This window comes from Myxine glutinosa, chromosome 8, assembly GCF_964187855.1.
Source record: "Myxine glutinosa chromosome 8, kmMyxGlut1.1, whole genome shotgun sequence".
In the NCBI taxonomy this organism is placed as follows: Eukaryota; Metazoa; Chordata; class Myxini; order Myxiniformes; family Myxinidae; genus Myxine; species Myxine glutinosa.
In genome coordinates, this window is record NC_136268.1 from 154,283,337 (window position 1) to 154,310,807 (window position 27,471).

Below are 27,471 nucleotides of genomic sequence, written 5' to 3' on the forward strand. Positions count from 1 at the left end.
TTCAGCTTTTTCACGTGCGGAGTCAGCTGTGTAGCCGTTTGAGGTAAGGGAGGGGATGGAGGGGGAACAAACACCAGAAACGGATTTGACCAGACGCCACCAGGATTTAGAAGAGGGAGACAGATAAGAGAGTTCGGTCTTGAGAACGGAGAGATATTGTTTCCTGGCTCTCCTGAGGGTGGACACACACTTGTTTCGGGCTTTGTGAAAGGAAATGAGATTTCCTTCCGTTGGATTTGCTTTCCAGGAGACGAAGGCAAGTTGTTTCTGGGCAACAGCCTCACCACAAGATTCCGTGTACCATGGACGGGAGGAAGGGTATGACAACTGAAGACGAGATGGGATAAATCTGTGCATGAGAGAGAGCAATTTACTTTGGAAGAATTCCCAGGATGAGTTGATGTCAGAGGTGGTAGAGATGGGAGACCAGTCCAGATGATTGATGGCTGCTTGAAGACCGTGCCAGTTGGCCTGAGTGAAATGCCAGACTCGTCTACGCTGAGCAGGCTCCCTGAGGATGGTCAGAGAGATGTCCACTTTAACAAGGACATGATCAGATGATCCGATCGGAGCAGAAGAAGAGCAGCAGACATTTTCAGGGAAGTTAGTCATAACCAAGTCCAGAAGAGAAGATGTTCCGTTGACTGAGATCCGGGTCGGGAAATTGACAGATTGTGTCAGTCCCAGTGAGTCGCAGAAGTCCTTTGCTGAGGAGCCATGGCTGGTGAGAGAGGTACCCACACCCAGCCAACTGGCATGATGACAGTTGAAATCACCACATATGAGGAAGAGAGAGTTGGGATGAGTAGATAGAAGTTGGTCCATATCATCAGACAGCGAGATGTAGATGGAGTCATCACTGTTTGGTGGACGGTACAACACACATATGAACAAGAGGTGGGAGCGAAGGGGAAGCCGTAGCCAGAGGTATTCCTGGGGGTGAGGTGGAGAGAGTGCAGTGCAGGGCGAGTGAGGAAGAGAGTTTTTGATAAAGATAGCAACCCCGCCTCCAGGACGAGGCTCAGGTCTATCATACCGGAGGAGGGAGTAGCCCGGGAGAGATACTATGGAATCAGAGACATCATAAAGGAGGAAAGTTTCTGTTAAGCAGATCACGTCTGGTTTGACAGAAGCAACCTGTATGGAGAGATCAGTTAAGTTTGAACGAAGGCCCCGGATGTTTGAGGTCCATACCGTTAATGAAGAGGAAGGGGGAGCATCAGATACAGAACAGGGGGGAGGAGGGGTAGGGTAAGATGTGGAAGAGGTGGAAGAGGTAGGGAGAGCTGTTGAAGGTGTGTCAGAGATTTCAGAATAGCTCGGAGAAAGGGAAGGATGGGGCGGACAAAAGGTTTGATGGTGATTGGGTGAGCCACAATGAGGTGTTATTTGAGGAGGGGGAAGAGCGAGGCAGAAGGTTGGGGGAGATGGAGGTGAGAGTTTGAAGGGGGAAGAAGTGGGGAGGACACTTTGAGGAGGGGGAGTGAGCGGGGGGAAATTGAGAAGCAATGAGGGTGGGGAGATTTGAAGGGGAGGGGTGAGGGGGGAGTTTGGGAGGGAAGGGACAAGGGGAGGGATTTGAAAGGGATGGGATATGGGGGAGATTTGGAGGGGAGGGGTGAGGCAGGAGTCTAGGAGGGGAGGGGCGAGGGGGCGTCTTGGCGGGGAGGGGTGAGGGGGTAGTTTAGGAGGGAGGGGGCAAGGGGGGAGATTTGAAAGGGATGGGTGATGGGGAAGATTTGGAGGGGAGGGGTGATGGGGAAGATTTGGAGGGGAGGGGTTATGGGGAAGATTTGGAGGGGAGGGGTGAGATTGGATTTTAGAAAGTGTACGATTTATGGGAAACGAACATTTATTGCAAAATGAGTTTCTTGTGATCTTCGAGTTAAAAATACGTTTAAGGACGCTGGATGGAGGATGGAGTGCAGGAGAGTTTAGGGAATGTAGAAAAAAGGCACTATAGGAGATGGATATTTTTTTTGGGATGAATTGATTTGGTGAGCAAGTCGAAAGCAGCCTTTTAAAGAAGAAGAAGGAAAAGGTGTTATAAAATATGACGGAATACATAACTTGAGGGGAAAGTGTAAACATTGAAGGTTAATGAGTGAAAACTATCTGGGGAAATGGGGGAGAAACACGTGGTCGAAGAACGAAACAACGAATAAGAATGAATAAACGAATGAGAACAGAGAAGGAAATGTTTTTTTTTTTTTTTTTTTTTTTGAGTTGAGATTTACACAAGGAAGTAGGCTATGGGTGAAAAGCCTAGGAATACAGAGAACGAAAGTTATTGGATCACAAACGACGGACCACTGAGAGAAAAACAAAGCCTCAAGGTTGTACAGTGCACACTGTACAAGGCCTTGCTCGCGACACGGCAAACAGACGATCAATTTATGAAAGATAAACACCGAGAAACAACCAAAGTTGCACACAATAACTTCACACACCGAAAGATAAATACAGTTTCGACAAAATACAATTGTGAACAGACTTAACTTCGAAAAACGTGGAGACCGTGTGGAGCTTCGAAAATCTCTGCCGCCGTCTCCAAGATCTCGCGAGATCTCCAGTTAACTCCTCACGATCAATAAAATGTTCTACAAAAATCAGTGCATCCCAGGAATGTACCTGCCGATGAAAGAGGAAGGATGAGGTGGCCGGATGGAACTCGATCAGGTGTTATTCACGATGAGGGACCCAAAAAATCAAATCGATGTTGAATATAAATGATTAGTAAGGTTTAATCGAGCCCGTCAGCATGCGCAGCATTCACCTGCCCAAAAATATAATGTTACATACTTGAATGGCCCCATATTTGGGTTAAACAATCCGAGACCATGTGTTGAATCATCTCGTTCTGATATAACTGTGCAGAGGCTGACATGGATAAGAGTTGTTGGGTTAATCCTTCAACAGCGCTTTAAATGCGCATTTCCCAAACGGCCCGTCACCGGATTTTGTCACAGGTTGGGACCACAGTGCGGTCATTCTTGTTAAAATAAACATGAAAAGTACATATGTCCATCATCATCCTCTTGTTTTGTTCTGCAGAATATTCATTTGCTGCCCCCCATCTTCACCTGCGATATTTTATAACCACATTATAAATTGTTTTTATCTGACCTACCCTATTACTTTTGTAGGGTTCTGTTCCTCCTCTCTCACTCTCACTCTCACTCTCACTCTCACTCTCACTCTCACCCTCTCTCTCTCTCTCTCTCTCTCTCTCTCTTTTCCTATTCGTTAATTCTCTGGTTTATTGTGCCCAACTGCCTTATTGTTGGCATCACATGTGAGCACACACCAAATGAATTCAACTTCCTGAGAAGATAAATCTTTGCATTGATTTATGTACACAGCATCAGTATTTCCATCAAAAGTTAACTTGTCATCAATAATGGTACCGAGGTATTTAAATTTGCTAACAATTTCCACCTCATCACCATTAATGGTTAGAGGCTCATGATTGTGACCTTTCCAAAAGTCCAAATTAATCTCTTTAGTTTTACACACAATCAGAGTAAGACAAAAGTCCCCACACCACTTATTCAATGTGTCAATCTCATCGAGGTAAAGATACAAAGGATGATTGATCGGAAAGACAGCCAACAATGACATTTGCTTTTTACCCCTTGTGGCTTTGCTCTTCCATTAGCTTGTATATCGTATAAAAATAGTAAATTATAAATAATTAAGAAAGATAAACATTCAAATGGGAGATTTAGGGAACATAAGTATGCAAAAATGATAACGTTTTAAATGTAACTGAACGAGTAATGGCACACAACATAAGCAGCATCTCCTATTTCATGTCACATCTGGAGAAGAGCAAGACGAAACGTAAGGGCAATACCCCTGACGCTCACCTGGCAGAATAAACAGTATACTGCACTGACTAAAGGTATTTTAAACCAGTTTCAATGCTTGCTAGAAGACAGGGCAGCAAGTAGAATCATACTTACATAATCATAAAACTTTAAATAAACAAACAAAAAAATATCTATTTTGGGGGGCAACCCCACACCCTTCCTCCAACCCCATATACCTCATCAGACCCCAATTTTTCTAATACCTTGAACAAAATTTTGGTACATCACGGGTGATGAAGGTTGTGGTCAGGTTTCATCGAAATAGTGTGTGTAGTTTGAGGATAAAGCAAATTCCTATTTTTTGGAGGTCAAACCTGGATCTACTTTAACCCCAGTAAATCCCCTTCGACCTCGATATTTTTTTTGTTTTTTTTTAAATGTCGTGAACAAACTTTAGCCACACCACATACAGATATCATTTGTGGCAAGTTTGGTCACAATCCCTTCAGCGGTTTTGGAGAAGAAGTTGCAAGTGTTTACCGACGGACAGACGGACAGACAGATGGACAGACGGACTGACTGACGGATGGATGACGTGCCATCGCAGAAGCTCACATGAACCTCATTCCAGGTGAGCTAAAATGAAGAAGCAATGTACGAAGGTGTGTTGAAAGGTTATGCTTCCGGTTCTTTTTCTACAAAACGGCCTGGATGATGGCCTGGAGGAGAGACTTGAGAGTTGGGATGATGGCCTGGAGGTGAGAGTTGGGATGACAGCCTGGAGATGGGAGTTCGGTGCACCATTACGATCCCAAGTGCAAGAGATGGTCAATGAATACCATCACAAAGAATCGCCAGCCCTGACTTGGCTCCGTCAGATTTTCATCTCTTCCCCAAACGTCCTCGTGGAGAACATTTTCCTTCCAACGATGATGTCAAGGCCACTGTGAAGTCAGCAGGACACAGTTCTCTCATGACGTCATCACAACACTACTTGAAAGTTGTTAGAAATGTGTGGACCACAGATTATGTTGATAAATAAATATGCATCATTGTACTTTGTAGAGTCAGGATTGATGCCAGTATCTGTGTTTTTCATTTGAATATCTGTTTTGAAGAAAAATAATAGGAGGTATTACTTTTCAACACGTCCTCATGTAGAAAATTTTGCACTTTTTAGCACCTTGTGATTGTAATGGGTGGAGTTGCACAGAAAAGTGGCACCTGCAATTTAAACAAGCATTTTCATTTTATGGTCAAAGGAGTTGGTTGGGGCCAACAGGATAGCCTCGTGGAATGCATTCTCTTCTGAGCTGTGTAGCCTGGATTCAAATCCCGACCCAGGTATAATGTCATCCTGGTGTTTTGCATGCAGGCCGATATACATCAATATGTGTGCCCTCCCTCGAATGGTCGTTAAAGACCCCATGGTTTGCTTCGTGAAGAGTAGGCAAGTTATTGCCGCCACCAAGAACAAATTACAAATGGCTGCCACATTCAGTCGAATGTCAGACCTAGAGCAGGTCGTTCGTGGAAGATAGCCCAAGACGGCCCAAAAACTTACCCATAAAAGATGGGAATAATTGGGGCCATTAATGACATAGTAGTAGTAGTTTCATTCGGGTACACTTGCTGTTGCATTTCCAAGTAAATGAAGCTGTTTAAATAGTTCCAGAAGATCGAGAGTGACCTCCCGATGGTAAATTTGTGTTCCAAGTGGATTTGCCTCGACGTGTTGACCTCGTACCAGGTGCGCATTTCTTTGCCAGGCGCACGTGCTCCACGTCCTCAGATGCTCACACGGCAGTTAAGTCGTTGTGGGTTCGGTCTTTGCCCATTGCACGTGTGGCAGGTGTAAGCGCAGAACCTTTTTTTTTTTTTTTCAATTCCTTCTTCTTCTTTTTTTTTTTTTTTTTGCCTCCCTGTTTGCTCCGTCATTTGGCTCAATTTGGAAAGTTGCTAAATAACCGCACGACCCACGTTGGTAAAGCATCACTCACTTTTTACTTCCAACCTTTTGACCTTTGCTTATGAATTGGAGTTTATACTAATGGTGTTGTAAATCCTCTCCCACAAAACCTTTATCAAATGTTATTTTACAGTGGGAAATGATGTATGCCAAGAATGCCTGCCAACATCGCTGCATTACATGAAAAGGTGCAAAAAAAAAAAAAGATCCCCTCAACTGGGTGTCATACATGAAGGATGTAGATTTAAACAAAGGGCAATCACCAAGTAGCATATGACCAACATGCTTTTGGACGCACTTATCACGATGAACTGATATCCAGGAAGTAATGTTCATAATACCATAATTATAAACTGATTATATCAAGTTGCATTTCTCTGATTGTTCTCCCACCTGCATGGCAGCAGAGCCGGCATGCCTGGTGGCGCACACCTCCACGCTTCATTAGCTGAAGTGTTGCGGGCGGAAGGCCGTCCTCTGGCCGAAGTTGCACTCTGGGCCCTCCTTACTCAGGCTGCTGAAGGCTTACAGCAATTGTTCTCCACAGGTATGGTCCTAATGTCTACATAATTCCTTCCCCAGTTCCTTCCTGCCCAATATTGAAACTCCTTCCAAAATCATCTTTGTGACTATTTTCACATTGCATCAATCTCTCCATGACCCTTCTACCCCATACACCTCGGCTTTATTATCTTGTAGAATGACTTGTATAATGGCCATCATTTTGGCATGAAGGGTGTTTGTACTCGAACGTCAGCATGCATGTTTTATTTTGAACACTCATCGCACCTTGATGCACCAATTTTAGGAATCACAAAATGATGTCGAATTTTACCATAGGATCGAATAAACTGTGGCCTGTGATTCAGATAATGTATACTTGGGGTTAGTGATGCCACAGTGCACATCAATATATATAAATAATGGAGGATGTCCCAAAAGTCCTCGGGTGAGAGATAAGGTCTCAACTGACGGTCATTTTGAAATCCCAGAAAGATAACCAGATTTGGGTGTACCTGGATTATACATACACAGGGCCGAGGAGGAACATTATGGATTGCATCTATGGACAGATGGCTTGACTGATTGGAATTGAAAATATGAAGATGAAACGACTTATTTAGCCACAGCACAAAATTTTACCAATCAGGATTCCAGTTTAGCTGCAGTCGGTGAGCAACAGACCGTGAATGCGCGCATCACTCGAGAAACACTGTTTTATAATGTTACTAGCGTGGATCGGCTCGCTGTGCTCGCCTCACCACGCGTCGTTAGAGGCATGGGCTTGTTTAACTGAGGATAATGACCTGACTGATCTTGAGTTTCTGTGTTGTCATCATTTACACCGATCATAATACAAACATTCCTTTTGCACAAATTTATTTGTAATTTATAATTAATTTTGATAATTTTAATAATTTTTAATTTATTTTAATTAATTTATAATAATTTATTTTGACTATCTTAATATTGGTGATATTATTTATTTGTAATTTATTTGTAATCTAAAAAGGCACAAGTGGTCTAAAAAGAGAGGAGTTCCGGTCGGGAAAGAGTGTCTTTTGGAAATAAAGGAGCCTTGAACAAGTCAAGAAGTTTTTAACCTCTCGTTGCCCGCAACTCCTACATTGGTGACCCCGTCTTGCTCTTGGACGTTTTCGGAGCTTTGAACGAACATGGCGACAAGCGCAGTTTCGATCAAACTGCTGGAATTTTGGGAACGACTGCCGTTTGGCTGCCGTTTGGTTCGCACAAGCTGAGGCCCAATTCGCCATTCGGAGCATTTCTGCTGACGACACTAACGGCTCACATGGTCCCACGTTTGGTCAAACGCTCCAACGTGTCGAACGTTGCGGCCCCATGGTCAAACAGGGAAGCAGACAAGTTTTTCTCTGCCAGACAGCAATGCAGTGTGGCTGCATGGGACCCCACCCCCGCCAGACAGCAATGCAGTGTGGCTGCATGGGACCCTGCCCCCGTCAGGCAGCAATGCAGTGTGGCTGCATGGGACCCCGCCCCCGCCAGACAGCAATGCAGTGTGGCTGCATGGGACCTAGCCCCCATCGAGCCTACGCCGCTGGCAGGCACCGTTGCGGCCGCCACTACAGCCCAGCGGCGGAAGCCCCCAGGCTTGTATTTTTACCACGCAAGGTTTGGAACCAAGCCCAAGGCATGCTGGCCACCCTGCAGCTTCAGCGATTTGGGAAACGGGGTGTCCGGCGCTCATTAACTACCATGAGCGTCGGCCGTTCGGGCAGTTTGTTGTTCATTTCGGACACCGACTCTGGACGTCGTTTCCTCTGTGACACAGGTGTCCAGATGAGCATTCTGCCTGCATCGGCATTGGACCGGGAGGCCGGGAGTCATGGCCCCGCCCTGGAAGCCGCCAACGGCTGTGCCATTCAGACTTTTGGTAAATGGAACGTGGCACTGTGTTTTGGCGGGCAGCGGTTCACGTGGGATTTTGTCACGGCGAGGGTGTCCACCCCCTTCCTGGGCGCTGATTTCCTCTGCGCCAACGGCCTATTGGTGGATGTTAAAAATCTGCGGCACATTAATGCAGAGACATTCAGTTCATTTCCATGCTCGCTGAGCGGGTCGGGCTCGACGGGGCTTGCTTGCACGCTCTCGACCTCTGATGAGTTCGCTCGCCTCCTCACCGAGTTTCCGGCCCTTACACGGCCCACCTTTTCAGCCGTTGTCATCAGACACGGGGTGGAGCATCATATTCTGACCACCGGCCCACCTGTCTACACCCAGGCTTGACGCCTTGACCCAGGGAAACTCGCTGTTGCAAAGGCGGAGTTTGATACGTTGGAGCGTCTTGGCATCGTATGACGGTCCGACAGCCCGTGGGCCTCGCCTCTCCACATTGCGCTGAAGCCGGGGGGCGGTTGGCGCCCATGCGGGGATTACCGCCACCTTAACGACGCCACTACCCTCGACCGCTACCCAATCCCGCACATCCAGGATTTTTCTGCCCGCTTGGCCGGTAATGTTTTTTTTTTTCTAAGGTGGACCTCGTTCGTGGTTACCACCAGGTCCCCGTCCGGCCGCAGGACGTTCCTAAGACCGCGGTGATTACACCGTTCAGGCTTTTCAAATTCCTCCGCATGCCTTTTGGGCTCAAGAACGCGTCCCAGGCTTTCAAGTGCCTGATGGACAGCGTGTTACGGGACTTGCCGTTTCTGTTTGTCTATCTGGACGATATTCTCATCGCCAGCGCTTCCAGGACGGAGCATATGCTTCACTTCCGAGTGCTCTTTGAGCGCCTCAGGCAGCACGGCTTTGTCATTAACCCGGCCAAGTGCTTGTTCGGGGTGGCCTCAATTGACTTTCTTGGCCACCGCATCATGAGGGAGGGGGCTGCTCCACTGCTGTCTAAAGTAGAGGCTGTGAAGGGTTTTCCGCGCCCCCTCACCGTCAGGGCCCTGCAGGAGTTTTTGGGCATGGTGAACTTTTACCATCGTTTCGTGCCCCGTGCGGCCCAGCTGATGCGGCCCCTTTATGAGGCCCTCAAGGGCAAGCCTACCAAATGTGCCATTGACATGACCGAGGAGATGGCCAAAGCTTTCAGGGATGCTAAACTGGCCTTCGCCAGCGCAACCATGCTGGCACATCCGTCGCCCAATGCACCGATTGCTCTCACCATGGACGCTTTGGACTAAGCTGTTGGCACTGTGCACGAGCAGTGGGTCAACGGGGCCTGGCAGCCGCTTGCCTTTTTTAGCCGGCAGCTCTGCCTTAACGAATGAAAGTACAGTACCTTCGATCGTGAGCTCCTAGGCCTCTACCTAGCTGTCCGACACTTCCGTTACCTGTTGGAGGCCTGCCCGTTCATGGCGTTTGTGGACCACAAGCCCCTGGTTTTTGCCATGGCCAAGGTCTCGGAGCCGTGGTCTGCCCATCAACAACGCCAGCTCTCCTTCGTTTCCGAGTTCACGACGGACATCCAACATGTTGCTGGGAAGGATAACACGGTCGCCGATTGTCTCTTCCGGTCCATAGCTGGCGTGGTGCACCTTGGCGTCGACTATGCCTGCATGGCAGCCGATAAGATCTCCGACCCGGATATCCAGGCCTGCAGGGCAGTGGTCATGGGGCTTCGACTGTCTGATGTGCCGTTCAGGGACATGTGCGCCACGCTACTGTGCGACGTTTCTTTGGGACAGCCTCGCCCCATTGTACCCACCAGCTGGAGACGGTTGGTGTTCGATGCCATCCACGGTCTTTCTCACCTGGGCAGGAAGGTGTCGCAAAAGTTGGTGGTGGCGAAGTTCGTTTGGCACGGGCTCAGGAAGGATGTGCGTGACTGGGCCAACACCTGCGTCGAGTGCCAACGCTCGAAGGTGCATCGCCATACCCAGGCCCCGTTGGCGCCATTCCCAGTGCCCGAGCGACGGTTTGACCATTTTAACGTGGACCTGGTGGGGCCCTTTCCCCCCTTGCAGGGATTTACCCACCTCCTCACGATGGTCGATAGGACCACCAGGTGGCCAGAGGCCATCCCGCTTACGTCTACGATGTCTACCGATGTGGCCCGGGCGTTCATCGGCACTTGGGTTGCCCGTTTTGGCGCACCCCTCGGACATCTCTTCAGACAGGGGGCCCCAGTTCACTTCGGAGCTCTGGGGTGCTGTTGCCCATGGGTTGGGGGTAAAGCTCCATCGCACGACTGCATATCATCCCCAGGCTAATAGATTGTGTGAGAGGTTCCATCACTCTATGAAAGCTGCTCTCAGGGCCAGCCTCCGGGGTGACAGTTGGGCCGACAGACTCCCGTGGGTCATGTTGGGCCTCAGGACAGCCTCTAAGGAAGACCTCCAGTCCTCGTCTGCTGAGCTCGTCTATGGCCAGCCGCTGCGGGTTCCCGGGGAGTTCATGCCTGATGCCACAAGCCCCTGGTCCGCTGCCCGTCAGCGGTCGGTTCTCCGGGAGAAGGCCAAGATGTTTGCACCCATGCCCACATCTCAACGTAGTTTGCCTCAGGCCCATGTCCCGCCGGATCTACGTACAGCGGAGTACGTCTTTGTTCGCCATGACACACCGGGGGCCGCTTCCACCGCCTTATGATGGGCCTTTCCGCGTTCTGGAGGCCAGGGACAAGTCCTTCGTGGTCGACATCGGCGGCAAACCGGACCACCTTTCGGTGGACCGCATCCAGCCGGCTCACTTGGACCTAGACCAGCCCCCTCGGTTGGCCCAACCCCCACGGCGGGGCAGTCCCCCGTCGGAGAAGCCCCCGGTTGGCCCGCCTACCGCCAAGCCTCGAACAGTCCCTGCTCGGGTCATCAGGGGTCGTTTTGGCCAGGTGGTTAAGGCTCCCCAACAACTGACATGGCCAGTGCGAGTGAATTCTGGGGGGCGCATGTGGGGGATACTCTATAGAGGTGTTCGTAATTCACTAGCACGGGACCAGTGGAACTATTGACGGTATGGGCGTGGCGTGCGCTCGGTTGTGGGAGCCACGCCCCTTTAAGAGGATCGGGCGGAAGTGATGGGGGATATAAAAAGAGAGGAGTTCCGGTCGGGAAAGAGTGTCTTTTGGAAATAAAGGAGCCTTGAACAAGTCAAGAAGTTTTTAACATCTCGTTGCCTGCAACTCCTACAATATCACCTTTATCTATCAATATTGTTGAAATGAAGATCAAATAGCTGTATGTTGAAATATGTTGAAAAAGTCAAAACTTTACATGGGGTGTACTTACTGTTTCACGTGACTGTATGTACACATACTGTATATACATTGTGAAAATGGTAAGACGTACCTTGACTCTGTGCATTGTGTATTTCATCAGGTTGACAGGATAGCTTTGAGATTCCCACACTCTCCTTAGACATGTGTCGACTGGGTTTGAAGGTTCACCCAGCTATAAATTGTCAGCTTGCAGATATTTTAAAGATCCCAGTCTTTTGTGAAAATTAGGCAAGTTACCACTCGTACCTTGATCAAGCAACAAATTCCTGTCTAAAACTGTGGTTCTAAGTGGACTGGTCTTTTTAGATATCTCGACACCAGGTTATAATGCTAGCTATCGTGAGTGTGGCTGTCTGGGAAGCAGCTCCATAAACAAATTCACATTCCTAAGTTATTTACACGTCGTCACATGTGAACTGTCATCTTTAGCTATGTAGGGTAATAATGCCAAAGATGTACTCCATAACACTCTTTAAATACTTTGTGCCTTGACTACCTGAAGAAGGTTTAAATGAGTAATTGATGTGAAAAGAATTGATAATCTGACATTTGATTTATTGGAGGTGTGATCATCTGTTTTTTTGTTTTTTTTAAGAGTGCCAATTATTGGGCAGCTGCCAAATGTATTTTTTATTTATTGAGTTTTGAGCAAAATGGTTTAAACAAGGCTCGCTTTCGTTTACAAATCATGAGTTAGCTTTTTGAGCAGTTGATGATTTTATCAAGCTTGGTTTTTTGTCTACATAGTTGAGGCTCTTGGAAGAGCTAGTACTAGTACACTGAATGGAGCAGGATACAACAGGGGAAAAAGAACAGCAGAAAGAGGGTGGAAACACCAATGGCAGAGTCGAAGGTCAAGACACCAATGGCAGAGTCGAAGGTCAAGACAGAGGGAGGAAATTTTCAGTCCCATGTTTTCAAGGAGAGTTGCCACTTGCTTGGGATCCAGAAGATGAGAATCATGCTTCTCTGACCGTGGTCAGACGGCATGATTTAGAAGTTTAACTGGACTTGAGAACAGGAGTTGGCAAAGTACTCGGTCAAAGGACAGACGGGATGGGACCAGAAACTGCCAGTCTTACCGATGGCCTACCGAGCGCGAGTCTACACACCAGTGAAGCTGATGACCGGCCATGAACTGCACCTTCTAGTTGATCTGCTGACAGGAAAACTTCCCTTCTGAGGAACTACTAGAAGATGCTCCAGTCTTTATAAGGGAAGTCTATGACAGGATGCAAGATCATCAGGTCCGGGAAAATTTTAAGTTATCTGGGGAAGTGATGAAGCGTCCGTCGTTATAACCTGAGGGATAGTCAGGCCACCTACCACAGAGCTGACAAGGTGTGGCTGTACAACCCCTGTAGGAAGAAAAGCCAGTCACCCAAACTGATCAACTGGGATGGGCTTACAGGGGGAATGGATCGCCTGTCCGATGTAACATTCTGTATAATTTCTAGGCCCAGGGTTGTGCATGCTGACAGGTTATGGAGGTACTATTAACCTGGAAAGTACTTTTAAATGGAACATTAATCCCAGGATCCTGCTGCCAGCTAAGCTGAGGAGGCACAAAATGTGGCTGCCATTGCAGAAGACAGTGACAGCAGGAAGAGATTCTGGGAGAAACCCTACCCACAGAGCCGGATAGTACATTGGCTGACGGAGGACCTCCCTGCAGTAACACAGTTGATGCAGCAGCAGCAAGCTCTGATGTGGCCTCCCTCCTCTGTACTGGTAGGACAGTGGGTCCAGGGTGACAGTGCAGTCACGATTGTTGGCCAGGAGGTGGCAGTTCTCAGTGGGAGAGGCGAAGACCAGCCAAGTTCAAGCACTATGTAATTGGTACTGACATGTACACTCGATGGACATTGCTATAATGTAACTTGTTCTTATTAGTTGTTGACGTTGGTTTTGTCTGGGTAACAAAAATGTTAAGGTGGGAGACAATGATGTCTGTATGAATAATTAATTATATAGTCGGGAGGCCCAGGAAACTTTAGGGATATTTCGTAGTTCTTCTTTTAGATTCACTCATTGATTATTGCTGTGTTCTTTCATGTTATATGAATATTGATGTTGCTGAAGAACATGATGCGATGATAAACTGGAAGGAGACGGAAGTGGTAGAAGGGAAGCGTTCTTTTTGGGGATTATGCTGTTGGTGGGAGCTTGCAGTAACTTTGATGCTGGCTGTGCTGTGTTTATAAGCAAGTGTCGCTTAGTATTTGCAGTAGTTCAATAAATCATTGTTCTATCCATTCCTGGACTCTTTCGGACCACGCATGGTTTATAATAATATAATAATATAACTCGAACGGCATTCGGTAGAGCACATGGTCTCGCCTCGCACGTTCATTCTGAACAAAAATGTCATCATTAACTGAACACGCTACTATTATGGTCCATGTACCCGTATCATTCATATACCCTATTATGTTACGTACATTGCTATTACCAGTTTGTTTGTTTTGTTGGATTATTAAGATATTTAAGGACCACTTTTGTGCACATCAAGGGTAAATTGCGGCATTGAAGATGAATGTGGAAAAAAAAACAACAATTCTAACTATATTCCCCATGGCTAGGCGATCATATGTATGAGGTTTTGCATCGATCTGTCAAGCGGTTCTGGAAGCCTGGTGTTGGCTTAGCGGTTAGGGTGCCGGCTTGGGATCCGAGGATCCTGGGTTCGAATCCCGGTCGATCGCTGAATTAACACCAGGGGGGTTTACTCAGCCTGCCATCCTTCCGAGGTCGGCAAATTGAGTACCAGTTCACTGGTAATTCCCTGTGCGTCGCAAGAGGCGACTAACAGGATTGGTGGCAGGAAGAGCATTCAGCCATAAAACATTGCCTCAAACAAGGGGACCAAGGTGCCCGAAATAGGCCAACCCCCGCCCTGCGGGGAAAAATGGCCTCTAAAGGTGGTTTTTTTTGTCAAGCGGTTCTGGAGAGGAAGTTTTATTTATTTTTTTTATTTTTTATTTTTAACGTTTTTTATTTCCAATCCAATATGGCCACCAGACGACGTGACCGATGTCATAAATTTAATTCTTCACAAAAACATCCGGTCCTAGATCACATAAATAAAGTTTCAAATTTTTAGCATAAGGATTTTGATTCCACCAAGTATGGCTGGAGGCATACCACTTCACCGATGACATCATTGTTATCACCCCGTGTACCCCAGGGGAAGTTGATGACTTATGCCAAGTTAAAATTTTTGTTGAATGGTTTTGGAGAAGTCAATTTTTTCCCCCTGAATGCAAAATGGCTGCCATACCATGTGACCTACAATGTCACAGTTGGCAGTAAAATATTCTACATGGGGAGTCCATCCTTTGAAAATATATGGACTTGGCCACACATGCAAACAGACATACAGGGGCGTTACAATTGTCTTGCAACCCTACAGGGCGACATAAAGCTTGTATGCTTGATTCCTGCATCTAATAAGAGGTGAGTATGTCTGTCAGGTATCTACTATCAGAATGTGAGTACATCTATTCGGTATATATTAAAACACGATTACATCTATTAAGAGCAAAATGGGAGCATTTGCGACTGGTGCGTTTGAAGAGTGGTTTGGTTGGCCTGTGGAATCGAAATGTGAATTAATAAATTGTGAATCTTATTTCACAGAGGACATCAACCTTTAAATACATCAATGTCAACCTTTAAATCCTTTAAGGACATCAACTTCATATATTCGAGGTTAATTGATTTAGGTGTCCTTCGACATTTTCCATTTTTATCATCAAAATGATCATTATGGTCAAATTCACAGGCAAAAGGAATTGGGCAACACAGAGCTTCTTTGTCTACGAATGAAAGCCAATGATTTAGATGTTATTTGATGTACCACAGGTCATTCTCCGAGTGTCCCAGGAAAGGTTACTGGTGACTGCAAATACATAGAGCAATTTCATTGCCACAACAATATCGAGCCTGGGCATGCTTCATCAAAGGCCATTGCCATGTCTGTGTCTCGTGCAACATGTTATAGGACCAGTAATTATGTGCCCTGGTAGTCTCATTTCACAGGTTTAATAAAATGGCAAACGAGGAGAGTAATGTGTCACTGTCAGGGGGGTGTGGGGGGTGGAGAGGGGGTCAAGGGGAGTCGCTGCCTCGAGGCCTGGGGTCTGTAGAGGGGCCCGAGCTTCTCCTGTAATTTTTTAAAAAACGGTAAAGTGAAACTCCTCATTTCCTCATCATTATATTTAAATCCAGAAGCTGATTTTGTTTTTTCGTGGGAAACAAAGTAACCGGGGAACAAAGTAAAAGTAAGTAGGCCGGGGAACTTTCCTGGAAGTTCATGCAGTGTCGATGTGTTTTATACTTTCCCACCCCCACCCTCCCATGCCTCCTCCCCCCAAGCCCTCTCCCTCCCACAGATCTCCCATTGTCCCTGTTCTCTGCTGTTGTACTTGTGTGCTTCCTTCTCTCTCCCCATCTTGTCTCCCGCTCCCTTTATTGTATGTTTTGTGTGTCCGTTTTATTTTTTGTGTGATTGATGTTAGCTCTTACACGAGCCTCGATCTTGTATACAAAAAAAAACAAAAAAAACAAAAAAAAACAGTTGACTCTGTTAATGGTAGCTACAGTTTCAAACTTTACAGAAAATGGTTATTAACCAGAAATGTGTGTTACAAAGAAATGTGTTTGTATCCTCTTTATGCAAAAACATTATTAACCACCTTCTCACGCATTTTTTTCCCAATCTTATTGGGAAATAGTGTTCAACAGTCGAGGGTGTGAATTGACTCGATCGGTCCAAACGTCCCGCTATCTCCTTTATTTTCGATCATATGGCTAAATAAAAGTGACCATTTGTTTTTTAAAAAAAGTTTTTTGTTTTTCATTAAAGAAAGTTCCTTGAAGTTATAAAAGAGAGAAAGGGTGGGGGCCCCGAGGTTGTTTGCCTCGTGGCCCGGGCTTGCTCTTGACACTCTTGGTCACTGTAAAATAATACAAACACTGTGGGTGTCAGGAAATAATGTTTAATAATGGATGCAAATAACAAAGGCTACAGTAATAAAAATATGAGATATTCTATGTTGTGTTGTGATTTTTATTTTCTACACAAGATCAGTGCTCAAGGAAGAGCGAGGTGATTCAAGGTGAAGAGACAATGAGCTGACAGTGGGGGTAGTGGGGTCATGGTTGGTCACAATAATCAGGGGAATGAGCGAACAGAGACGGGAGAAGGATCGTACAGTTTATAGATGAGGTTGGGTTGGGTTAGGCTGGGTTAGAAGAGTAGGCCGGGGTTTTTCAGATAATCATTTCAACTATCGGTTCATTAATTTTGGCCTTTTCATCCTTGTTATTTATTTAATACTCGTATAAACGCCCATCAAGAATGACGAGTTGGAACAGTTTATTCGACGGTGCAGCCTCGTGAGCATGCCAAAGTCGGAAGCCTCGGCCTAGTGTCAGATGTCGTTATATCTTTTTCATTTATTGGACATCATACTGATGTCCATCAGATGTCCATTGGACATCATAATGGCCTCTAAAGGTTTTTTATTTATTTTAAATACTGATGTAAATTAACACTTGTTTTTCTCTGTGCATGTTATACATCACGTGCAGCGAATTTCACTTCCCTGCACCTAGTATTATTGATATTAAAAAAAAAACCCTTCTGTACACCGCCCTTGAGGCTTGATTTGCAAACCACCGTCTACAATTCAAATGAAAGGGACATAATTACTCTTTTAGGGGGTTTCGAGTTAGTTTTATCCTCAAAAATAGACTGTAACAAACACACATTCATGTTAAAAGATTGACCTTTAAACCCCGACTCAAATTGTCCTTATGAAGGGAACATTGCTTCAAAAAGGGGACTATGGTGCCCGGAAAAGGCCAACCCCTGCTCTGCAAGGAAAAATGGCCTCTAAAGGTGGTTCATGAGCTCCATCGGATTGGATTGGACAGTGGAAAATAACATTACCATGATCACTCTGTATTGAGGTTTCTTTATTTTATATTGAGGTGAGGCTCATGGAATAACTTGGGCATATAACATGTGCAGGCCAAAATATTAGGAGACATGCATTTTTACAGGAATCACGAGGACATTAACAGACTATGGATGAATCGCTGAAGTGTGTGGGATTTGCACCTTGGATCCGGCATCATGGATCGTGAATTCACATGGGAACACAAACACAAAACAAGACAGTGTTAGCTTCTTCATAAACTATTCTCAAAGTTTCTTTAATTTAATATATCAATTGTTGTTGCTGGACAAAACTTGTTTGTCATTTTTGTTTGTTCCAAATTCCTTGGATGTTCCTTTTAACCACAAGTTAATGTTCTCACACGCTTCTGATGAAATCCCGACTTGAGGAATTTTCATACCCACAGCATTGGATTTCTCCATGTCAATGCATGTTGAATTGATTTCACAAGGGTGAACATGATGTAACTGAGCCTTTCTTTTTAAGGCCGTAATGTTGTCATACAAATCCCACACACTTCGGTGATTTGTCCAAAGTCTTATAATGTCCTTATAATGCATGGAAGAATGCATGGATGTCGTCCAGGATAGCAGCGAACGAGCATACTTGACTTTGACCTGTATACCCTGGGCTCAATTATTGACCCGACTATGAACTATTTCGGCTGTGATCATACCCGGCTATGATTGGTGCTTCGCAGATGGCGATTTGCATCCCACAGCCAACATTAGTCGGTGGATGTTAAATATCCTATGGTTTCTATTACAAAGAACAAATTGCATATTTCTACCTTGAATACCATTGGGAAGGTAATGGTAAATGATCCAGTATAATGTTGCCAAGAAGCTCCTTTACCAGCATAGACATTCCCTCAGGCAGACCACACCAGACTATAATGATGTAGGATTTTGTATCCCATGACCCATTGGGCCCTATTTTGATATCTCAATGTTTGCCTGTTTCTTTTCTGGACCTTCTTCTCAAGGTCCAACATTTTTCAACAAATGCTACACAATCCCCATTTCATACTTCCATCCCTGTTGTCATTCTCCAGAGACCAACCATGATACTTTGGATTTGGTTATAACGCCATGGTCTCTTTTGCTGCATCCTCGTGGCCTGGTGGTGTTTCGCCGGGGCAGCCACAGAACGGGAGAGGACATCTCACCATTTGCCGCCCCCGAATGCATCCACGGCATGATGACACGGCATCATGGCTCCATAGAGAAGGTCGATTTGCATTATAGTTTTTTTTTTTTTTAATGGAGCCATGGATAAATATACCAATACAGCTAATGTAATGTCGTCAGCTTCCCTTTTATGAGAATTTCATAAACCAACGACTTGTTAAAGCTTAACATTGTTTATATGCATCAACCCATATGTTCTTCTTCATGATAGTTCCCACGTTTGAGTCTCATGAAATTATTGTGATCCTCATCATTGTGTGTCATAGCCATCACCTTGGAAGCACCGATTGTTTTTTAAGGCATAGGCCATAGGGCAAATCCATCGAGAACAGTGTTTGTCTGTCCGTATGTCCCCTCAAACGTATACCAATCAGAGCTGAGTATCTGGTCACATGACAGGGTGATGTGATTACGTCTGATGTCAGTATGGCGGTACGGCGGCTGCCCCCGCACACCGCCATTTTAATTCCAATTTCGTTCAGGATGACAAAAAATGGCGAACCTGTCATATATCACAATATGCTATGCTCTACCTTTACATTTTACATTCAGTGTGAAACACAAACAAACCGATTGTTAAAATGACCATCAAATATCGAAAGCATCGGCGTTACGGCTCTTCTATCAAAACGGTATGTATAGGCCTTCGGCTTTATACCTCACCTTCGGACCGCTTCGGACAAATTAAGCCCAGGTTTCTTAATACAGTAGTGTATTGTTTCAGTAGTATCGTTTTTGTAATAATAATAATAAGAAGAAGAAGAATAATAATAATAATAATAATAGAGTAAATGTAACCATAACATTTTAATCCTAATGTCATGAATGGAAAGTTAATTGATTGAAGCGGTGTATGGTTCATGGATCAATGATAAGTGGTGCAACCGTGGAAGTAAGGAATTGGCCTCGGTTTTTTTTAATAGCAATACCATTTTCGTAATAATGATAATGTAACGTTTATATGATAATAAATGTAATCGTAACACTAATCCCTTCGTATTGACTGCAAAGTTACGAGAGGTTAAAATATATCTTCTACATATTAAAGTAGCAGCAGTTTTGTGTCACACTACGTCATTACGTCTATTTTCAACTAAAGTATTGTCGTGTGGACGGCTCTCAGTTAAGACAGAGCGTCCACGGATGGAATCGAGCTTAATGAGGCGTTTCCAATTTATGGCGGATTTTACATGAGAAGGCGGGTTTGGGGGATAATGACACGGCTTACCTGACGGCCCTGCGCAGTCTTCACCTGCAAATTAATAACTCAAACCAAAGGCGGAGTTGCTGTACAAAAATACGCGGCTTTATTGCCGGACTCCGATAACAACTCTGAATTCAAAGAATTCAAACAAAATTCACCTTCAAAATTCATCTTCAAATTCAATTCACCTGCAACCTTTGAGTGATTTATATGATGTTGTATCAAGTCTGTTTTGTTATCGTTACTTATTTTGTAGGTCTTTGAAATTCCCGTGTCGAAGCCCAATTCTTCCAAAAGTGTTTGAATGTAGAATGTTTTACATACAAATTACAAATGCAATATTATTATTTGATTTGTCAATTGGTACAATAACATATTGTGTTTGAAGCTGCCTTAAGCAATCACGTGTCTCTGGATTGTTTAGAATTACCTTTGGATTATTGATTCGAACTTTTCTTTTCAAATCAACAACTCTCCTTTCCACATGTTTCTTTCTCTAACTCCTCCAACCATAAAGCCATTTGTGTGTTTGGTACTTTGTGTTTATCAATTTGTTCTCTCATCCATTTGCCCAGTCCCATCATTGGAAGTTCCATTGCTTTATTCCAGTTTATTCTTTTATTTTTTCTATAATTTGGTCCTTTTGTAAGTAATGCACGTAATATTTTATCTTTCACTATTCTGAGATCACCTGTGATAATGTGTTTATGATGTGGATCTTTTAAACACGGAATGTTCACAATTACAATGATGTGTGTTATTTAACCATTCCTCTACATCTATAGATTGTACAGTGTCCTTGTAGTTGAAGATCTTTCCCCGAATTGAATTTCCCAAAGTGTACACAACTCTTGGTCGCTCTCTTTGTTGTATTGTTTCTGGAAGTTTACTCCACACTTCCTTCTGTTGAAGTATTTTCTCGATATTTATCATTTCCACCCCTTTGTTATCAAACATAATTCTGATGATATCATTGTCTTTTCTACGATTAACTTCTTTAGGTTTCTCTTTGTACATTTTATGGTCAATTATGTCCAGAATTGCTTCCATGTGTTGGTGTTGTGTCTATAATTGGACTTGCGCGCGTGCACACACACACACACACACACACACACACACACACACACACACAAACGTCTTTTACAGTATATATTTTATAATACTTCAGGTGAGACAGTAGTTGTAAATAGAGTGAAACATGGCGCTTGATCTGATCAGCGCTTGAATCATGACGCTTGGTGAACAAGGAAGGATCGGTGAGTATGAGGTCGGTTGACGTAGCTGCAAATGCTCCATCTGGAATCTTTTTCTGTTTCCCTTTCTTTCCTATTTTATATCATTTGCAGCCAACTTAGTTGACCATTATGATGGAAAGTTTCAAGCATCACCCCTATTAACAAGAAGGGTGCCAAGACAGATCTTCCTAGCTACAGGCTAGTGACAGGTAGACTGTGACTGCATTCCTGTCTTCTGATTTGGAAAAAGACAATAAATTGTTCAACAACCTGAGTTGACATTCCAGGCTGGCAAATCCCATATTCTCATTTTTTCCGCTTTTCACAAAGACTGAAAGGTATATCAAGCAGTTATATAGTGTGGACATCCTGTCTGTTAGAGCTCCTTCGTCTTGCCGTTACCCCGTTACCCACAACCAGAAATAAGCTGACAATGTCTTTAAGCTTGGAATTCTCCAGAGGACAAAGTATTTTCTTGGCCAATCTTCCTCTCCATCGATTTTTATCGCGAGTGTCCCTTTTGCTTTCACTCTTCCTTTGTACCTTCTTCCTGATTACATTTTCATTCAGTAACCTCTCCCCTTTTACTTTCCCTAAATATAAACCTTCCCATTTGTCCCATTTTTCCAATATTGTTGGCTTTGCCTCCCTGAGTGTGTCCCTATCATGAAGCAGCAGCAGCCAATCACTCCATTTCTCCAAACAGCGGCCAATCGCTATCACCTATTGGTTCCCATGGAACACTGTGTACTCATCCTGGTGTTTATCCATTTTTTTATTGTCCATATCTTCCCCTTTCCCAACATCAAATTGTTGATCATTTATTCTCTGAATGTATGACATGTACGCACATCTTGATCCCTTTATTTAATAAAAGTAAGATTTCTTATGGTTTAGGATTTCTCATCCCATTTCAAGGCCAATTACATCCAGAAAAGATTTATGGATTGCCACCAACGTGGTTCTTGCATGTGATTTGAAGGTCGTGGGTAATTGCATGCTTTGTCATTTAAGGGCATTGTGGTTTAAGCTACCCTCTACCGTGTTTGTGACTCCATTATAAAGCTTTGCAAAAGCAATCATTTATGGGTAGATGTACAGGGTGGTCCAAAAGGATGTGCAACCTTTCAAACAGCTGTCATAATCTTAATAATGCGACCAAATTTTTCATTTTCAGGTCACCTAAAGACACAAGGTTTAAAGTATTTTTCCCATAGAAGTTTCAACAATGTCAAAAAAATGATCTGTGCTCCAGCGGACGTTTATTTTAGAGACTTTCTTATGACAGTCGTATGTTTCTACACAAAGGTGGTTTTTTAGGGTCTATTCAAATGCAAGAATTCCATAATAAAAAACCTTAAAATATATTGTTGAAAAATTTAGAGACACTGAAAGTGTGAAAGACCAAATGAATGGACACAGTTGGCGAAAACCTTTAGTTAAAGCACTGGACAAGATTGAGGCTGTAAGAGAAGCTTCACAGGTTTCTTCAAAAAAGAAACACGACGACTTGCTCAGCTTGTGGGAACTTATGGAACACCTGCACAAACATATGGAAATGCACAACCCTATGGAACAGCCAATCTCTGCAGTGAAAGTAACGGTTTGGTGTGCAATCGGATGTAGCAGTATAGAAGGATCTTCCTTCATTGAGAAGAAGAATGATAACACTGTATTATGCCTGATAACTTTTCTTGATCAATCAGATTCAAAAGCAACGAGAAAGCAATCGGAGATTGCAGGCCCTCACCAGGACATGTTTGTGTAGTTATTTTGTGTGGTGTCTGTTAGCTGCTGTTTTTGTTTTGTATTGACGACATCGATTTATGTTCATACATCACACAAACAGACCTTTTCCATTTTATTGAATCAATTCACATTCCAATTATATGTATTTTGATGCGGCTTCAAAAATATTTTGTGCCTGAAATGCAGAATTCAGATTGGAATACCCTTTTGTTTTCCTTCCCCATTTAGATGCACCTGTACTCCCTTGGAATGACATTATACTGGGCTGCAGATTATCAGGTGCCTGAAACACAGGTAAGCTTGCTTGTTAATTGTAATTTAATATATCTGCACAATCCAGTTGAAAACAGTGAATCGTTTCCTTTGACCCGACATTTCTCTCATTTCGCACTGAAACTGCAAGCCGGATGTTGGTTGAAGGATATGAAGCATGATCATTAAGTTTGTGGCTTCATGCATGCACTGCACCAGAATGGCTGTTTTTAAATACCAGATTTGACCGCTATCAAGAGCCAAACCGATTCGTTTGTAATTATTCGATGCTGATGTATTTGAAGATTTTGTTGATCATATTGTTTCATTCGGATGCTGAAGTACACAGTCATCCCAACTCTCTCTTCCTCATATGTGGTGACTTCAATTGTCATCATGCCACCTGGTTGGGTGTGGGTTCCTCTCTCACCAGTCATGGCACCTCAGCAAAGGACTTCTGTGACTCACTGGGATTGACACAATCTGTCAATTTCCCGACCCGGATCTCAGCCAATGGAGTATCTTCTCTTCTAGACTTGGTTATGACTAACTTCCCTGCTAATGTCTGCTGCTCTTCTTCTGCTCCAATCGGTTCTTCTGATCATGTGCTTGTCAAAGTGGACATCTCTCTGGCCATTCTCAGAGAGCCTCCTCAGCGTCGACGAGTCTGGCATTTCACTCAGGCTGACTGGGACGGTCTTCAAGCAGCCATCAATCGTCTGGATTGGTCTCCCATCTCCACTGCCTCTGACATCAATTCTTCCTGGGAATTCTTCCAAAGCAAACTGATCTCTCTCATGCACAGATTTATCCCATCTCGCCTTCAGTTGTCTTACCCTTCCTCCCGTCCATGGTACACTGAATCTTGTGGTGAGGCAGTTGCCCTGAAACAACTTGCCTTTGCCTCTTGGAAGGCTAATCCAACTGAAGGAAATCTCAGTTCCTTCCACCAAGCTCGGAACAAGTGTGTGTCTACCCTCAGGAGTGCCAGGAAGCACTATCTCTCCTCACTCAAGAATGAACTCTCAAACCTGTCTCCTTCCTCCAAATCCTGGTGGCGTCTGGTCAAATCCGTTTCTGGTGTTTGTTCCCCCTCCATCCCCTCCCTTACCTCAAATGGCCACACAGTTGACATCGCACGTGACAAAGCCGAATGCCTCAACTCTGTGTTTGCCTCAAAATCCTTAGTCCCAAACCCATCTCTCTCTGTTCCCACCTTTCCCAGTCGAACCAAACTGCTCCTGGACTCTGTGACCTTCTCTCCTGACAAGGTGGAGGAGTTTTTGTCAAACCTCGACTCTGATTCTGCAACTGGACCAGATGGCATCAGCCCACGGGTCCTAAAATCCTGCTCTGCCGCTCTATCTCACCCTCTCTCTGTTCTTTTCACCCTATCCTTTGCTCAAGGTCATCTGCCAGCATCCTGGAAATCAGCAAACATTACCGCTTTACACAAAAAAGGTGCAAAAACAGATCCTTGCAACTACAGACCAATCAGCCTGCTCCCAATTATCAGCAAAGTCATGGAATCCATCATTGCTTCGGATATGAAATCTTTCCGCTTCTCCAATGGCTTGATCTCTGATCATCAATTTGGTTTCAGACCAGGTCACTCTACTCTGGACATGCTGCTTCTACTGTCTCAACAATGGATGGAGGTCCTCAATGCCAAACAGGAAATCAGAGCTGTCTCCCTTGACATATCACGTGCCTTCGATACGGTCTGGCACCCAGCTCTGCTCACCAAACTCTCCTCCTATGGTATCCATGGAAATCTCCATGCATGGCTTGCGGACTTCCTCTCTGGTCGTAGTCAACGTGTGGCCCTGAATGGATTTCTCTCATCTCCCCTTCCCGTTCAGGCTGGAGTTCCCCAAGGCAGTGTGCTGGGCCCTGTGCTTTTTCTGGTCTTTATCAATGATCTCTCCGACTCTCTGGAAAATCCTCTGTATCTCTTTGCTGATGACTCCACTCTCTGCCGCTCCATTCCTCATCTCTCAGATCGGCAGTCTGCAGCCTCCTCACTCTCTGAAGACCTGGACAAAATCACAGACTGGTCAAACATGTGGAACATGTCTTTCAATCCTGACAAATCTCACACTCTTACTATGTCTCTCCGAAAAGATCGACTGGACAACCCTCCCATCTACCTTCTCAACCATCCTCTCCAAGAAGTTCTGTCGCTCAAGCTTTTGGGTCTCACCATCTGCCATGATCTTTCTTGGGAAAACCACATTTCCAAGCTGGCCTCCAAAGCCAGTCGCCGACTGGGCATCCTCCGTCGTGCGAAGTCCTTCCTAGGCACACCTGAGCTCCTCACCACATACAAGGCTTTCATCCGCAGCTCAATGGAATACTGTTCTCCCCTATGGGCTGGTGCTCCTGCTTCACACCTGGCTCGGCTTCACGCTGTTGAATCCAAAGCTTTCAGAATCATTGGAATCTCCCGCGATGAAGCTATCTCTGAGGGCCTTTCACTCACTCACCGCAGGCAGGTAGGTGGTCTTTCTGTCTTCTACCAACTCCTCTCCGGCCTTGCTCCCCCAGCTCTCTCTGTGCTCTGTCCCCCAAATATTCCTACAGGTCGCACAAGATCTGCCAGCCACCCTCTGATGGTTAAACTGCCGAAATCTCGGCTCTCTGCTCACCTTCACTCTTTCATTCCTCTTTTCTCCCGCCTCTGGAACAAACTCCCACACTCACTTCAATCACACTCCTCCCTCCAGGTCTTCAAAACAGCTGTTCACCACCATCTCTTATCTTCCCCCATCCAAAACCTTGATCTTTTCTACCCCCACCAATTCACCCCAGATCCACCTTGTTTGAAATTCCAACTTCTTTCCTGGAAGTCTTGGCAGTGTCCATATGTTTTATACCTCTCCCACCCCCCCCCCCCTTCCCATGCCTCCCCCCCAAAGCCCTCTCCCTCCCACAGTTCTCTCGATGTCTCCATGTCTCTCGGTCCCTGCTCTCAAATGTTGTGTTTGTGTCCTTCCCCCTCTCTCCCCATCTTGTCTACCGCTCCCGATGTTATTTGTTTTGTGTGTCTGTTTGTCTTTCTGTGTGATTAATGTTCGCTCTTTCACGAGCCTCGATCTTGTATAAATAAATAAATAAATAAATAAATAAATAAAAAAAAAAGAAAAAAAAAAGTAATAACTTGTGAGTGTCATATCCTCTTGTGCAGCCCGTGCAGCTGGGTAAGCACCTTGGTCATGTTCTCCTGGGGATGTGCGAGGACGTTCCTCAGCGTAGAGCTTCCTTGAGCACCGTGCTGAGCTCCTGCATCAAGCATGGCAAGTCTGCTGGCGCAATACCTACGGGCATGCATGTTGGTCGGCTCGCTCGACTTGTGTTGGGCAGTTTCTGCCAGGTATGTGGAGCATTACAATCATGAGACAATGGAGTTTCAGTAATGGCATATACTTTTTAATTAAAAGTAATAACATTTTAAACTAGAATGGCATTTGGTGGAGTGCATACCTCTGCCAGACTAAACAGTTTACGTTTTGTATCCCACTGAAAGGCCGGATCTGGATTCGGGCCTGAATCAAAATCTAATCGGCTTGTTCTTGTCGCCCAACTTCCTCATCCCCTTAGTTTTGTGATAAATCCATCCCCAACTTTTTGAAATACTATGATATGCTGTATATCTTTTTGGCCCTATTACTCAATGGTAAAAAATCACTTAAAGTTAAAAAAAATTGATATGTAGATCCGTATTTGGATCTTCACCAAAATTGAATCGTTTCATCCATGTCACACACCCAACCTGTTCACCAAGTTTTGTCCAAATCCCTCCATAACTTTTTACAGCGCAGCCAGTAGAGCAATGCCGTGTAGAACAGCCTTTGTCCGTATGTCCTCACAAACATACAATCATAGCTGAGAATTTGGTCACATGACAGGGGGACGCGTTTAGTGACCAGTACAGTTGCATATTTTATTAAAAGGAAATATAATAACCTTCTGTGGAACATTTTGGGGTACCAGCGGGTGTCGTAAGGTAGGTAGGAAGTTTCAGAAATTCCTCAATACAATTGTGATTTTGAAATGTGACCGACCTTGCCCCCTTGCTCCCGAATCTGGAAGTAAACAGATGATGCCAGTTCGCTGGTTTGATATCTCAATACAATCATTATTTAACATAATATTTTGACATATTAATACAATAGTATAAATTTATGATCGGAATGATGAATGATGCTGTTTGGAATGAACATATAGAGAACATTCTGTCAATGTCTGACGTTTGACTGAAGGTGGCAGAGGAAAGTGTAATTTATTGGTTCATCGTTTGCCATTCGCCATTTTTTTTTTGTTGTTTTTTTTACCCAAGTCATTCATGAACTGAAGTAAAAAATGCCTGAATCCATGCCTGAAGTAAAAAACAAAA

The 27,471-nt window shown here is 44.7% G+C and overlaps 1 protein-coding gene across 5 annotated transcripts in view; it reads left to right on the plus strand.

The window, feature by feature from the left end:
- LOC137418504 (tyrosine-protein phosphatase non-receptor type 13) overlaps window positions 1-27,471 on the plus strand; it is a 240,305-nt gene that overhangs the window by 16,967 nt on the left and 195,867 nt on the right. For 3 of the 5 annotated variants that reach the window (XM_068104582.2, XM_068104583.2, XM_068104579.2), the window contains exons 2-5: window positions 6,186-6,328; window positions 18,500-18,675; window positions 23,052-23,117; window positions 26,263-26,448. In XM_068104582.2, the coding sequence (XP_067960683.2) occupies window positions 6,196-6,328; window positions 18,500-18,675; window positions 23,052-23,117; window positions 26,263-26,448 (561 nt within the window). In that variant the 5' untranslated portion in view covers window positions 6,186-6,195. The remainder of the gene's footprint in view (window positions 1-6,185; window positions 6,329-18,499; window positions 18,676-23,051; window positions 23,118-26,262; window positions 26,449-27,471) is intronic. The other 2 variants (XM_068104581.2, XM_068104580.2) reach the window with 1 other exon arrangement.